At 44.6% G+C, this 15,522-nt stretch overlaps 1 protein-coding gene across 2 annotated transcripts in view; it reads right to left on the bottom strand.

Annotated features, from left to right (window-relative positions):
- Nucleotides 1-15,146, bottom strand: part of LOC146186312 (putative cytochrome P450 49a1) — a 42,411-nt gene extending 27,265 nt beyond the window's left edge. For both annotated transcript variants that reach the window (XM_084605658.1, XM_084605657.1), the window contains exons 1-5: nt 14,821-15,146; nt 7,361-7,598; nt 6,026-6,216; nt 1,857-2,058; nt 992-1,151 (exon numbers count right to left, since the gene is read on the bottom strand). In XM_084605658.1, coding sequence (XP_084461784.1) covers nt 992-1,151; nt 1,857-2,058; nt 6,026-6,216; nt 7,361-7,598; nt 14,821-15,013 — 984 coding nt within the window. In that variant the 5' untranslated portion in view covers nt 15,014-15,146. The remainder of the gene's footprint in view (nt 1-991; nt 1,152-1,856; nt 2,059-6,025; nt 6,217-7,360; nt 7,599-14,820) is intronic.
- Between the last annotated feature and the right edge of the window lie 376 nt (nt 15,147-15,522).

The following is a 15,522-nucleotide window of genomic DNA, read 5'->3' on the forward strand; positions in this document are numbered from 1 at the left end:
GCGGGACTTTATGAGTGGGCTGTTAGCTTACGCTCTCGCATCCTATCCTTAAAGGTTGGGATTAAGTGTCCCCAATTATGTAGCGCCCTGCACTGATAAGGCTAAGAGGGGAATAATGTAACAGGCAAAAGAAGCTTCTGCTTCCATCGAAGTTTAAATAGAGCTAAACCACCGCTACAAATTATACGTATGACATGATTGTGCACGGCCGGAGACTGTAGGGCTGAGTCTTGGAGCGCACGTTGTACCAATCCTCCCAAATTATGCACCAATTTATCACTATTCTAGATGTTAGAAAGAGAAGAGTAAGTTGGGCAGCCAGTTAACAATGCTGTGATTGGAGAATTCGCTACTCTATTCACAGATGTATTCGAAAGGAAAAAACACGTGATCACCATTACATTGATATATTTATACCCTGTAAAGCATATGTCCAATTGTTTCGTCTGCCTTACAAGCTTACGCATATGCGCCTTCACTCGAGCAGTCAAATGAAAAAGTCACCTTTCTCGGTGGAAAAAAAAATCTCATACGCTTAAATTGCAATTCGTTTGTAAGCACTGTTAGGGTGGTGAAGGCAATGACGAAAACGTTTTATTGTAATCACGAAGGTGGGGTGGGATGTAAGGAAATCCTCTGAATCTTCGAGGTTATCGTTCACCGCATATGATGAGCAGATAAAGCAAAATCCTGGGTAGGAGTAATATTGTCGTGCAATTCGCAATACTGCAGGGTCTAGCTTAGGAAGAAACGACAGTGACCAGGGGCAAAACTTCATGAATACAAAAAAAAAAAACATGTAGTCAGTAGCCGCCTTTATATGATACTTTAGTTTATACCTGTCGGTTCCCATTGTATTCAGGCTTCTCAGAAGTAAAATCTGACGGTATTGTAGATGAAAGCAAATGGCGATTACTATAAAACTCAACGAGCAAAAACCTGTGGCATGGGATCAATGGCGGCTTAGCGGTTCGATGGGAAAGGTGGTTACCGTATCAGCGCCTCCCATGATGAAGTCGCTCATGAAGGAGAGTATTTCACCGAACCCGAGCTTCTTTTCCACCAAAAGGTGTTCCAAGATGGTGTACTCCTGGTCAGACTGTCTCGTTCGAAGCCGATTCGCGGCCTCCTGTATGTGCTTGAACAGGCGTCTGCAGAAACGGTACAGCGCTGTTATCAGCCCCTGTAGCTTGCTTGTCACATCAGTGGCATACACAAGTACCTGTTGTATCTTGTACAGATCATAGTAAAGGTTATAGTATGAAATGTAAAACCTAGAATGTATGGCTTATTTCGCAAACGTCAAGAAAAAAAAATCCCGCGCCCGCGCAGTTGTTGCGACAAGCTGTTGTTTCAGCACGGCTGTTATTTTGTCTGATATAAGATCTTTTTGCCTGGACCATGAAGCTAAAAACACGTTTTAGAGACAAAGACCGTATACCAACTTACGCTCGATAACACTCAAGGCTGCTGGGGAAAGGAATCGCGAGGTGTGAGAACAAGGACAGCCGTAGTACGTCAAATAAGCGCGCTCCTCAATTGCTTCCGTTCTGCCTAGATGAAACGTTCAAGAAACGTCTACACGTTTATGTTGACAAGAAGTATCGGAGAGTCGGGGCTCGCGTCTGCGCCAAGCGCATTCGCAGACATTCACTGGCTGACGGGTTCGAAGCCAGGAACGCGGCGGCACACAGTGCAAGTGTTTTTAGAAGGCTCTGATGTAGCGTGTCACCGTAGCGTGTTTGACGAGCAAGTTTAAAAACCTCCCTTCATTCGATTACCGAGTTAGTCTCACGGAGCGCGCCTCACTGGAATGTCATAGATATGCGTGTGCAGATGGCATAGTTGCCGCTTACAGAGTAAAGGCGTCCATAGACTTCTCGAACTTGCGCCATGTTGGTGTCCGGAAGTAGCGGAAGTATGGGAAGCGGTAGCCGAAGATCTGCAAGCAGCCGAACACGTCGTTCATGTCTTGCAGAAAAGCCGCTCCGTCTGAGCCGGGTGGAAGGGGATCCGCTAGGCATCCGATTCGCGTGTCTGCCGACGCCAGCATGACGCCTTTTCATGTGGGAAGGAAATCAGGAGAAAAATAAAACGGCATTAAAACTCATCACTTGCTTCACTACGAACAAACGGTGCGTGAGAGATTGTGTGAAAGCTTTTCATTATTAGCGGTAGTCATGAGCGGAAAATATTTTGATGGACTTTTATAATCAAAGTTCAGTTCGCCTCCGTTTTATGTGGAGAAAAATCACTGGTAAGTTGTGAAAAGTAGTACGATTTCAAAAGTATGCTTTCTTACCCAAGCCTTTTAAATAGCTTTTTCAAAGTCAATGAATATGGCATCCGTAGGAACGTTTAAATCAAGGTATGCATGTATGTCGTTAAGGAAACGAACTAGTTGTGTGTCGCAGGAATGACCCTTGCGGAAGCCATGTTGGTTAGGATGAAAAAAGTTAAGCGATGTTAGAAACTTGGAAGTATGGGAATATACTACATGTTCCATAATCTCACAGCAAACGCTAGTTAGGAAGATTGGCCTGTAGTTAAATGGCGATGATCGGTCACTTTTTTTATAGACTGGAATGACCTTCCCGATCCGCCAGTCACGTGGTAGAGAGGATGAAGAAAAAGACTGCTGGAAAATGAGAGATAATCTGTCACCGCGTAGAATTTGAGTATTTTTCAAGGTTTTTCGGGTTGATGCCATCAACACTGGCGAGATGATGAATTGGGCAATGATTCTATAATTTTTACAATTCCATTTGGCTCAAAGATGATGTTGTCCATAGAAGAGTTGTTAAAACAGGAGAGTTTAGGAAAGTTATCGAGAGATTCTTTAGTGAATACAGAGCAAAAGTGCTCATTTAGGTCATCTGGAACATCTGAGGCGGAGTATGGAAGCCCAGAATGATCTGTTAATGTGATTGTGCTAGATGTAGAAGGGGAAATAGTTTCCAGAAGCGCTTTGTGTTATCATGTAACATGTTTGGCAAGGTGCGTGAAAAGAAGTGACCCTTAGCTTTGGCTACTTCGGCGTCATAGTTGGCAGAGACAGTGTAGTATTTATTCCAAGAGTTTGTAGTGTTAGTAGCTTAAGCCGCGCGGAATAATCGTTTCTTCTTGTTTAATCGTTTTAGTGTTTTATTATACCAGGTAGAATTGGGTCGCTCTGTTATAGTGATAGTAGGGACGTGTATATTGATAAGGCGGTGCATTTCCGATTTGAAGAGTAACCAGTTTGCTTCAAGTCAGCGAAGCTGAAAATCATGGGTAAAGTTTTCAAGGAAAGCAGCGAGATCAATGTTAAAACTTTTGTAGTCACCTTTGTCATATAGCGTAAGTGTTTCCTTTATCTTTTTGGTATTCTGCAGATGACACGAGAAAGTAGTATGAATCTCAAGGGGATCGCTAAGTCCTCCTAGATAAGTTATAGGAAAAAAGCTACCCGGTTGTGATGTTAGTACCAGGTCCAGAATGTTGGCAGAATGATTTGTTAATCTAGTTGGAAGCCTTATAATTGGTTCTAACCCAAAATTAAGACAGGTCTGCGCAAATTCACTATCTTGATTATTTTTCGATAGCGTGGTTGCAAGATCGGACCATTTTATAGAAGGAAAATTGAAGTCCCCGAATAATAAGGTCGGATCATTAGGGTACATGATTCTTAGTCTGTTCAGAGCATCGTGAAACAGGATACTAAACGTGTCGGCTTCATTTTCGCCTTTATGCCTTTTGAAGGGACATTTCTTTGGCAAACCGCAAAGAGAAGTGAGGTCGCATTAGGGACGCTTATTAGTTTGGTGGTAGCTCAGAAAAGGAAGACGCAAATGTTCTAAAGTGATGTTAAAAATAGCCATGCTCACGCGCCAACCGCGCAAATTCGTTAAGGGTGCACTCAGAGGTTTTGCCGTGTGTGTGTGTGTGTGTGTGTGTGTGTGTGTGTGTGTGTGTGTGTGTGTGTGTGTGTGTGTGTGTGTGTGTGTGTGTGTGTGTGTGTGTGTGTGTGTGTGTGTGTGTGTGTGTGTGTGTGTGTGTGTGCGCGTGCGTGTGTGTGTGTGTGTGCGCGCGCGCGCGCGCGCGCGTGTGTGTGTGTGTGTGTGTGTGTGTGTGTGTGTGTGTGTGTGTGTGTGTGTGTGTGTGTGTGTGTGTGTGTGTGTGTGTGTGTGTGTGTGTGTGTGTGTGTGTGTGTGTGTGTGTGTGTGTGTGTGTGTGTGTGTGTGTGTGTGTGTGTGTGTGTGTGTGTGTGTGTGTGTGTGTGTGTGTGTGTGTGTGTGTGTGTGTGTGTGTGTGTGTGTGTGTGTGTGTGTGTGTGTGTGTGTGTGTGTGTGTGTGTGTGTGTGTGTGTGTGTGCGTGCGTGCGTGCGTGCGTGCGTGCGTGCGTGCGCGCGTTTTCATTTCATAGCAGTTTCCAAAGGGACGGCTTTGGAAATACTACCAAAACGTCGAGGCAGAATTTTATCATTTTGATAAATCATTTTGATCTGAAAAAAATTTATGACCATGGAGAAATTCAGCATAGTATTATGTGAATGAAAAAATTGGATATGTCATGTCAATAAGCTTTAATTATAATTTATGTCCTTATGTGCGGTGCACTTCAAAAGCATGTTAATTTTTTTTTGTTCGAGAGAAATTTTGAATGTGTAATTTTGAATAAATAATGCAATGGAAGTGGTCAAATTATTTTTTCGATGTGCCCAAACAATATCATACGATCTAACACACTACTTCATAAGGACCATGCATGAATAAAGGCTTCTTTTAATTTTTTTTATTATCGCTCAAAACTCCACTGAATACAAAAGATGGTAATTAAGGATGCTTCAACGGCCCATATAATACATTTGTAAAGTATATAATTGCGGAAAACTGAAGGCCCCACAGCAAATACTTACACTGAGGCCCAGAAATCTATAGTGGGGGTTTGTAAGCTTCATTCAGTAGATGCGGGTAGTGCAGAAAACTAGGATTCATGACGCATTCGATTCAAATTATACTCTGGTGGGGAGTGGTCACTGCACTGTCACCCCTTCCTATAATACTCGACTTCAGTTTCGGCATAGTGAAGACACTTTAAACTCGTTTACCTACGATAGAAGTCACACTATGTTTTAAAACTCCCGCTAAGGATATGTATGCACTCGCTAATGCCAGATGGCGATGCACTCGCTGCGGGCACTGCAATCGAGCTTGTGCAGGACACCAGAATTATAGAACTTCATGCCAAAACATCAAATGGCGCTTGGGTAAAGAAGCCAAGCTAAACTTAAGCTTCTTATTCTCCTGTTGAAAATGGATGCATAAACAACGAATGGGACCCTTTCTGGGCAGTCTTGGGATGATGCTAGTATTGGACACATCTAAATAACGAAGTACCGAATGAACAAACTGTAAGATGTTCCGAATCCATTTTCGTAACGTCGCGATGAAACGCCTATCAATTGAAAGCCACATGCGACACCACATTATCAAGTGCTACATATTAGACCAATACGTCATGACAGATTGCCGTCATTGGTTGGAACTCTTCCAGTGGGGTCCACTGGCTCTTATTGTTGGCATTTAAGTGCTAACGCAGATTTGTAGTTGAGATGTGGTAACTTTATGAGTTTTGACCTCACGAGGTCGACCTCAAAATCAAGAAGGACTCATGCACTCAGAAGAAAGTCAAGTTAAGTGGAGGCCAGTGACAGCTGGAAATTTTCTGAGTAGTGTGAGCGCATATGACGTAAACTCCATGCGCAATTTGGAAATTCAGTGATGTCGCAGTCTAGTGAAAGTCTGATATTTCAGCTTAGGGCTTCTCAGAGTTGGCGCTGCTCACTCTGACGATCGCCTCTTCAAAGTCTGAGCGTGAGAGCACCTCCCTATTGAGCATATAAAACAAGCATTACACCTACATCAAGAGTAAGAACAACGGGACATATACTCAGGTCATAGGACCTCTGAAGACTGTAGTCAAATGAAGGTCTCTGCACCCCCACGGTTTAAGACGCTAAATCCACTATTCATAATGACTCACTCTCTAGCGCCCAGCGGTAGAGAATTGAGTAACAGTCCTCCACTTCCTTCTGCTTGTCCCGTGTCTTGTGAATGAGCTGCAGTGCGTCCTCCGCAATCAGGTCCATTCCGGGCACGTATGACATGATTGTACGCGGTCGGAGAGTGTACGGCTGAGTCTTGGAGCGCACGTTGTACCAATCCTGGCCTTGTCTGCGTTTAGGGAAAGTGTGCCACGACCAACATGAGGCAACTACAGACGCGTCCATAGTGCGATGTGAGCCATGCGGTATTCTACGGCTCCACAGGCGGCAAAAGCTTCGCAAGGCTGAAGGGCCCTTCACACAGTAAACAAGGACATATAAAAGGCCTAAAATACACATTTTAATTAGGTAGTAAATGTTTGCTCCGATTTATGAGGTTTAGTGAGTGTAAACCAGAAAACTTCTACTAAAGACTACGTGTTTAGCGACCTATACGAGCAAGCCAAAATGAAGACCTCTTAGCGTAGGGGAAAGATATTTCCAAGCATTCTAAGATGCTCACGAAGAATCGTTAAACATTTCATGATTCAAGGGTATTTGCTGCTCCATATGTACTAACAGCCTGATAACGTAGAAAATATGGTTCTTGTGCTATGATCTGCTATGACGGCACCAGCCTCGTCGACAATAGATCAGAAATAAGATTTTGAAGCAGGTATGGTCAAAATATTTCTCCGCAGAGACTCCTGCTGTCTGCTTCAGCTGCAATAATTTTACGCCTCAGCGAGTTACCACCCTCTAAAAAAACAACTAAAAGCGTTAAGTCAAAAATACTTGCAAGAAAGAACGGTACATACATGTTTAGGCAGATTAAATACATCCATTCAAAGAGGAACTCTTCACAGGCTGTACAGAGGTGTTCGGCCGAAAACATAAAATACTGGCCGGCATTCTGCAACAAGGGGTAGTAAGTGCGTGTTGCACACCTATGTAGCAAATAGCCGTAACAATTTGTCTATCGTGCCTTGCGCATGATGAAGTTTTTAACATGATGACTGGTGGGGCAGTGTTCTAAAGTATGTAGCTTTGCTGGACGTGTTAATGACCATTCAAGTGTAGCGATATAACAGAAAGTATCTAACTATAAAACGTAGCCTTTTGTACTGAAAATTCGTTTTGATTATCCACAGGCATCTATATTTCAAATTCATTTTACTCTCTGGGAGCGAATATCAAATTTTTACTCTTAAATAATTGAGTTCCACTAATTTACTATTTGCTACATGATCCGTCAACAAATTGTGTGCACTAGCCTTCTCAGTGATGAAGGCATGGTAGCATAACAGCGTAGGAAGCCCACCTGGCGAACTTACAGGTTGAGGATGCCGATGTTTGCGTAGTACTGGGGCCGGCTCTCGCGGTATTTCTTGAAAGCCGTGGCACCCATGCGGAAGGGCATCTTGCCCTCCTCCTGATACAGCGTGCGAAAGTCGTCTGCGCTAAACAGGTGGACCAGCGAGTAGCGGCCAGGGAGGCGCTCGGCCACGATGGGGCCGTACTTGCGGTTCATTTCGGCAGCCGCCAGGTGGCGTCGGTCCGGGTGGTACTTTCCTGCGTTTGGATATAGAAAATGCAGAATGCCGTGTCGTGTGTTAAACACTGTTGGTCCTTTTATAGGCACTTAAATCTGAGCCCGTGAGAGTCCCTGCGCCTGGCAGCAGCCAAATGAAGCCGTTTCGAAAGGTTCCCGATCTCCTAACTGGTGCTGTGAAGCAATACCTAAGAACCCCTGGCCCGCCGGGGTGGCACAGTGGTTAGGGCGCTCAATTGCTAATCCGAAGAATGCTGAATCGAATCCCGGCCTTGGCGGCCGCTTTTCGGTAGTGGCGAAAAGCCAGGCGCCCATATGCTGTGCGATTTCAGTGCACGTTAAAGAACCCCAGGTAGTCGAAATTTCCGGAGTTCTCCACTACGGCGTATAACATAGCCTGAATTGCTTTGGGACGTTAAGCCTCACAAACAAAACCAAACTATAAGAACCCCTGAATGCTCCGGTAATCAATCCATTTCACGCTTATCACTACTTCTAATTATGAGCTTCCTGCTACTGTGGCTCTGATCTCTACTATACTCTGATTGGCCATCTCCACTTGTTTCTCTTTTAAAATTGCGTCTCAAAAAGTACGACTTTCTGCTAGGCTAATCAATTTCCAGATATACACACACTCCTTCGCCTTCCCAATTCTCCGTCGTCATTTTTTTAGCTGACCACCTGCGTAATATGCACACACAAAAAAAAAAGCCTTGCTTGGGCGGCCTTTGTCAGTATTTCGAGATTAAAAAAAGAAGCAGTCCATATTTATTTGCAGAACACTCAACGAACATGGCCAGTCAATTGACAGGCCTATTTGTGAACAACTCGCTTCCGTTGTTCACTTTCATGCAAGAGCAGATCGGAGAGGATGGGGAGAACGTGACAACTGCAAAGAATGCTGGCCATAACTAAAAATACGAAACACGGAGACACATGCTGTAGATTGTGTTCCGTCCTTCGCGCTGCCTTGCTGCAATGCACCACCAACTCCCTTGTATCCAATACTATCCGAATATAGTTGACTTTAAGATATATAAGCGCTGCAGTCGAGCAGAATGATTAGCGCTGCCATTTATCTCCAACCCCGTCTAAAGTGCCTATGCCCCTAATATATTTGAATCATTATAAAAGCCGCTGACTGAGATCATTCTTTTAAACAAATTCCTTAATCCTCTCCATTATATATGATCTTGTAACATCGGCGAAGAAGAGCGTGCGAATCCGGCGGCATGTCCCTCGCACGTTAAGCTTAGCGTAGCATAGGTGTTAGCCGTGGTACGTATGAAAGTCGCAGTTCAAAAATGGTTACTTCTCTGCAACCGAGGCACTTGATCCAAGATTATTATAGGCGTATCTTTAAAGCACAAAGTCAAGAATTATAGAGAAAGCTTCGAAGAGCGTACGCATCGTAGCTGGAATAAAGTCTTGGAAGACTTCGTACTGCTCTCCATCGGCGGTCAGAGAAAACAAAGTAGGCTTTTTCGCCTACTTATCGCACTCGATGCCAGAAGGCGGCACCTGGCTTGAGTCGACATGCGCTGGCAATCCAGTCCAAAGCTGAAGCGCTCACTTTCGACGAAACGCGAATTATTTGCTGGCAGAAAACTGGCATTATTCTTACATCGTAAACATGCGAATGAAGCAGCAAGAAATGACATGGGATGTGCCAGTTTTTATATGAAGGGCGCTCAAAAGAAAAATGGCTTCAGTTAACGCCCGAAGAACAAAAGATATTTAATAAAACGGTAGTTTACTATCTTACCTGTGCACAAGTAGGAAAACATTTCAAAATACAAAAAACAACATGAACGCTAACACTTGTAAATATCAAATAAATAATGCAAATGGAGTCGGCGGAATGAACGTTAAATGGACTATCGAAGCTTGAAGACAGTTTACAATTACACAAAACTTAAGAAATGAAGCCTATTATGCAACTATATCTCGAAGTGTGTAGTATGAAGACAGGAAATAAAAGAGCGGGACAATGACCCAATAAGGCAATTGTCTGCTTTTTGAACTTATGCAAAGGTTTAAAAGAGCAATTAGATCATTTTGAAAATCAGATTATTTCTGGTGAGCGTGTATGGAAGGTTTGTAAAAAGTGGCGGCGCACAAAGCGAAATGCATTTCTAGAATACTGAATTATACATCCTGTGTATATTCGGCATTTGTCAGCCTTCCCTTAGTCGTGCATCTTAGAGGCGACGCTGAAAACGGTTAACATGTAATATCTAATTAATAATTTGTCTTAATAAAATTATTCGAATCCAAAACTATTATCTTTTCGGTAATACTGATTCTCAGTAAAGAGAACTAGACTGGGAACGAAAATACGAAGATTATGGCGACATCGCATCCGTGTCCAAGAGGGCGCTCATATCACCTGTCATCTGTGTAGGTAGTACTAACGCTTTATGAACATTAAGAACGAAAGCAAACAAACAAGGGACTAGAAGAGAAACCAACATTACTGAGCGCTCATGTCGTGTCTTTTTTACCCTGCCCCTGCTGTCTTTTTTTGCACCACGAATTCCAAAAGCGTACAAAAACTAGAAATTGATTTTTACAAACTTATTTCGGAAGATCTACCAGCGACGTCTGAAGCCGATTCACAAGGTTAAGATAGTAGATTAGTCTGGCACATGGCCATGGTTAAGTTTGATAACAAAGAAGCACGCTGTTTGGTTCCAACTGCATGTCCACTAATCCAGCATGAACATCCTGACTGCAAAATTTATCAACCATGCTTATACTTGCTTGTGTGGGACGGTTGTAGTGACGAAAAAATGTTTCCACCGACACTGGCGCGGATTCATAAGGAACGAAGGGAGAGAGGAGGGCACAAGGTTCTTGGGGGCGAAGGGGTCGGGGCGACTACAGCAACGAGAGACGAGGAAGCCATCAGTTCAGATGACAGTTCTGTAGTTACTCTTCTCACCTCCAGTCTTATCGCCAGCATTGAAATGTAACAACTTCTTGTGGGTACTCACGAGGACAACTTATAAAGGTAGCATTGCTTGGCGAGACACCTGCACTGGAATCGGAACGGAAAGGAAAGGAATTCTATTTTAAGCGCGCGAGAATGTTTCGATGTCGGAAGCATCTTCGTAGCCTTCGTCCGGCGCGCTTCGATGCTTTGGACGGGCGAGAAACTATCGAGCCTTAGTTGAATGGATGTTACTATATAACCGTCTGCCAAGATATCACTAAAGGTTAAATAATTTAGAATTAAAAAAAAAAGTACTTTGGCTCGCTGGCAGGCTTTTCGAAGATGCATCTTAACTAAATGTATTTACCGACTCTGTGAGATGTTTATATAGCAACGGAGGGGCCGAATTGTGAGTTGTGCTACTATAATCTTCAAGTATTTTTGAAACTAAATAAAAACATCAAAACTTGGATAGATAAAACAGGCATTTTTCCTTCCCAGTCTTGCTAATCCCATAAGAGCAATAAACGTTAGTAGCAGATTTGTTGTTGATGACAGCAGCAATGAGAGCAGGAAGGAAGGCCTGGAATGCCGGTATATTATGCCACAGGGAGCATTGGATAGACATTTGAAACCATTTGTGCAACACCACAACACAGTGACCTATTTCTGATGCCAGTGACCTATATTTCGCCAGACAGCGATGCTGCGATTATGAGGGCCACCGAGCGTTACCGCTAGTCCAAATGCCTGTTGTTGTCTCCATACCGACTCAGCCTGCCACATCGCCGTCAGTGTTTTACGGTTTCAATCACTTTCGCTTCTTGTAACTTAAGAAAACACTTGCTAATCTGCTTACCTCTACTTGTTTGCTCATAATTGCTGCTAAATTGCACTGTTTACGCTTAATTGCTTGATAACTAGTTGTTTGCTTCATTTCTCCTAATGTTTTTAGCATACAAGCGTGCTGATATTTCGCGACCAGTTCAGGCGCCGTATACCATGAAACGATTTGTGACGAGCCGCCTTGTCATTAGAAGATGCGTCATAAATCATTGTTTTATTTTTCAATGGATTGAAACATCCGGCAGCAACAACCGCTAATACCCGTCGCTCCAAGGAATGGATTGAGGGCGAGCTAAACGACTAGAACCGGAATCCACGAGGGATGCTGCTAGCAAGAAGGCCTCTATTGGTACCTGCCCCTCACCTGGGGAATGACTTACAAGCATGAGCACAATGTATAAGCTGCGAAAGAAACGCTACAAACACAAACCCACATGTATTTCTGGAAACATGCCGCACCCATTATGACCCCTGAATTATCGCCGTCGTCTGCTCCACCACTATCTGCTTCACAACGCGTGCAACAAATGTGGGGACATTCGCGACGCCGCGAAAGATAATTTGCTTTGTGAGGAAGTTGTCTACAACTGTAATGTTTGGGGCAAGCAATCTTGGTATTGAGACGAACTTCTGAGCCGAATGTCTTTGACATTAGTGAGCATCGAATAATCGCCGGAATTGTCTTTTAATGATGGAAGAATGGGTACCCTAGCTGGCCAGCAGACACCTCGCATGTCTTCATGCGTGGCGTCCAGAGTTGGCCACAAACACAAGATCAAATACCAACCACGACGGAAACGTTTCGATGAAGGCGAGCTGCAAGAATACGCCCGGGTACAGTGCGAAGTCAATGGAGATAAAAAAAAATAGCTGTGGTTTAATTACGGTTACGCCTAATTATGTAGCGAAAGCTAGAAGCTAGTCGGGCCTGTCTTTCGTCGTCTTGCCGTCGCCGCTTTTCCAGTCGCTCGGCATGCTGTTCTTCTGTCTCCTCAGACCACCGTTTTCGTAAGGCTTCATTTCGGCGTTGTAACTTGGCTGCTCTGCCAGCCTCCTGCTCCATCCCCCTACTGCCTACCCTCCCCTACTCTACTGTCTAACCGTATATTATATAAATCATCGCACCATGGGTGATTATTGAATGGCGCGACGCGCAATAAGGCCGCCATGCCACGCCGACGCCACGAACTCCTGGCTCAGCTCTCGGTCTATACGACGCGAGAGTTGCTAGGCAACGGCGCGATGTGCCGTGGAGCATACGGCATACGGCACACGATGCCACGGTTGCACGCCGACGGCTTGAAAACCTAGCACAGTGTAGCTTCCGCTACAAAAAAATATATTGCATAAAATAGATCCGAGCCCTCCACTGCAGCCCATTTGCACGACAGCTTTAGAACGTGAATCTCGTGCACATCAACTAACCAATATCCACACGGGCACTACCCGCACAGCAGAAAACAATTCCCTGAAAATATGTAGTGTGTTTGCAGTATGAGGGCAATTTGTGGTGAAGATACCGTAACTACGCTACTTCTCTCGCTTATAACTTAAGAGATGGCTGACGGAGTCTTTCGCTTGTGCTACCTGCTCACGAGATATTGTATAGTGTAGACACCTGCCAATGGAGTATGTCGCAGTAGATAGGTCCCTCACTCAACTGGTTCGTATACTGCTATCCGAATAATGGGGTATACACGTGCGCTGATATGCCATGTAAGTATGTCTGGTAGAACTTAACAACGTGGGTCTTGAAGGCGGGTGGACAGAGACGACACGAACGCTTGCACATGTAGGCGCAGCGCAGTTATATATCCCAAATAACACGTTATTACTTTACAAATGGTACCAGAGCCCATAAAAAGACCCATAAATTTTCAATGCGTCTCAGTTTGTAACTGTAATTGTTTGCGTCTGCAAATCAAGTAGGAGGGCATTCTTCGCAATAGTGCATGTCTGATAAGAACACAGACAGAAGATTGCGCGGGGTGTCATTGTTCGGTGGAGAATTTTATTACAGTCCCACTTTATTATAACGGAGCGCTTAAACGATCAGACGGCAAGGTTGAAATGTCAAGGTGAATGGAGAGGATAGTAGAATTGTTTATGTGACCCTGATATTTCCAGCTAGCCAGACTGCTCATGTAGCTGGTCTGATCGCGCATGAAATGGAATCCATGAAAAGCCCGGACAAAATCATTGGGATAGATGAGTTTTGATAAAATAGCGTCGAAAACCAAAAGTAAATGCAAAATAAGGAGCTACCGTGTTAAACAATTGTGTGCCTTCCCTGTAACTTACATTGTATAATAAATGGAAACCTCAAAACTATAGCATTTATCGATGTTTTAAACGTAACAATGAGCTACTCTCAATGTGCTATAATGGAAAGACAGCGCCCGCCAACGACAGCGCCGTGTACGGATGTGTACGGAAAATTATTCCGCAGCATATTGTACCCTTGTAGAGCTATCCTCTCATATCTTTACCTCGGAGGCCAAGACGACGTTTGGGAGTCCCTTTATCTCAAAAACCTCGAGTTCGACGTCCGCATGCCGTTATCACGTCTCCTCTTAGCAGAAATAGATATCTCCTCGATTAAGCCATGCTCACAGCGCTTCATGGACATGGAAATATATCACTGCATCAAGACAGCTCTGATGTTGCTGGAACAGATAGATATATAGCATTGACATTCTATGAAAAGCGCGGGAGCTTGTCTTGCCAGAGTTACATTGTGGGCAAGGGCGCGCGTGTGTGTGTGTGTGTGTGTGTGTGTGTGTGTGTGTGTGTGTGTGTGTGTGTGTGTGTGTGTGTGTGTGTGTGTGTGTGCGTGTGTGTGTGTGTGTGTGTGTGTGTGTGTGTGTGTGCGTGTGTGTGTGTGTGTGTGTGTGTGTGTGTGTGTGTGTGTGTGTGTGTGTGTGTGTGTGTGTGTGTGTGTGTGTGTGTGTGTGTGTGTGTGTGTGTGTGTGTGTGTGTGTGTGTGTGTGTGTGTGTGTGTGTGTGTGTGTGTGTGTGTGTGTGTGTGTGTGTGTGTGTGTGTGTGTGTGTGTGTGTGTGTGTGTGTGTGTGTGTGTGTGTGTGTGTGTGTGTGTGTGTGTGTGTTTCTCAGATTAATGGCGTTCCTTGTATTTTTTTTTTCGTGAAAGCATGTCAATAAAGGCTAAAACCAGAAATACGTAGTTGTGCTTGATGCCAGCTCAAGTAACACAATATTTTAAATAGAGTCACAGAAGGACTGTCTTTTTTTTTTCCTGCGTTACTTCTTCAGTCTTGATTAATTGACTTTGTGGACTTAAACCTTAAACCATGTGCTGAAACGTCGCTGGAGAAACGTTCCGCAGGAGACATCTCGATCTCAGTGCTCTCCTCCTGCGCCATGTACCGGCGTAGTGGGCGCTATCGAATTATGCATGAGTTTTCTATCTGGTTCTCGCTGAAACCTAAGAAGTGACACTTACCCACAATGCGCCAGTACATCCAGGAACTACCAACCATTGGTAGCGAGGGCACCCTGGGAACTTCGCTGAATGGTTTAGGCTTGGTGGCCGCCGGTTTGGCGTCTTCAATAGACGCGACGACCGGCTGCGAGTAATGCCTTGTCGAGACGCCGGCACTGCGCCACACCCGCAACGATGGCGTTAGGTGCCTCATTCCGCGTCGTGTCGTGCGTGACGTACTCCTCACAGAAACCTGGGCTGAAGGCGCAAACCCAGCTCGGAGGCTCGGGGATCCTGTTCGTCACATGTCACTCACAGACAGAGAGTATGCACCGACGCCCGCAGTCCTACTATCACATGAAAGATGTCCTCGCGCACCCTGCGCTTATCGTAGAAGTTGCCGTCTGTCTACACTCGTTCTTATCAGCTGAAGTGTCCTTCCTCTATTCATTCCTCTTGTTTGCGGAGCCAATACAGCCTGCAAGGTTGTCTCCTTGTCATGGATTGCGCATGTGTGAGCCGGGCAGCTACTTGACGTGTGTTGGCCAATCCAGAAGGCAGGAAGTACCGACAGCACAGTAATCGAGTCGTTCAATCGTACACGCACTCAGTAATTGCGAATCAAAACTAACAGCATTTTGCTACTCCGCTGAAGCATTGGTAGGCTAGGTTGAGAATCGTGAGTTTGAGGAGACATTTCATGAGACAATGATTGGCATGGTT

Source organism: Amblyomma maculatum, chromosome 6 (genome assembly GCF_055883805.1).
Source record: "Amblyomma maculatum isolate TAMU_Amacu chromosome 6, ASM5588380v1, whole genome shotgun sequence".
Taxonomy (NCBI): Eukaryota; Metazoa; Arthropoda; class Arachnida; order Ixodida; family Ixodidae; genus Amblyomma; species Amblyomma maculatum.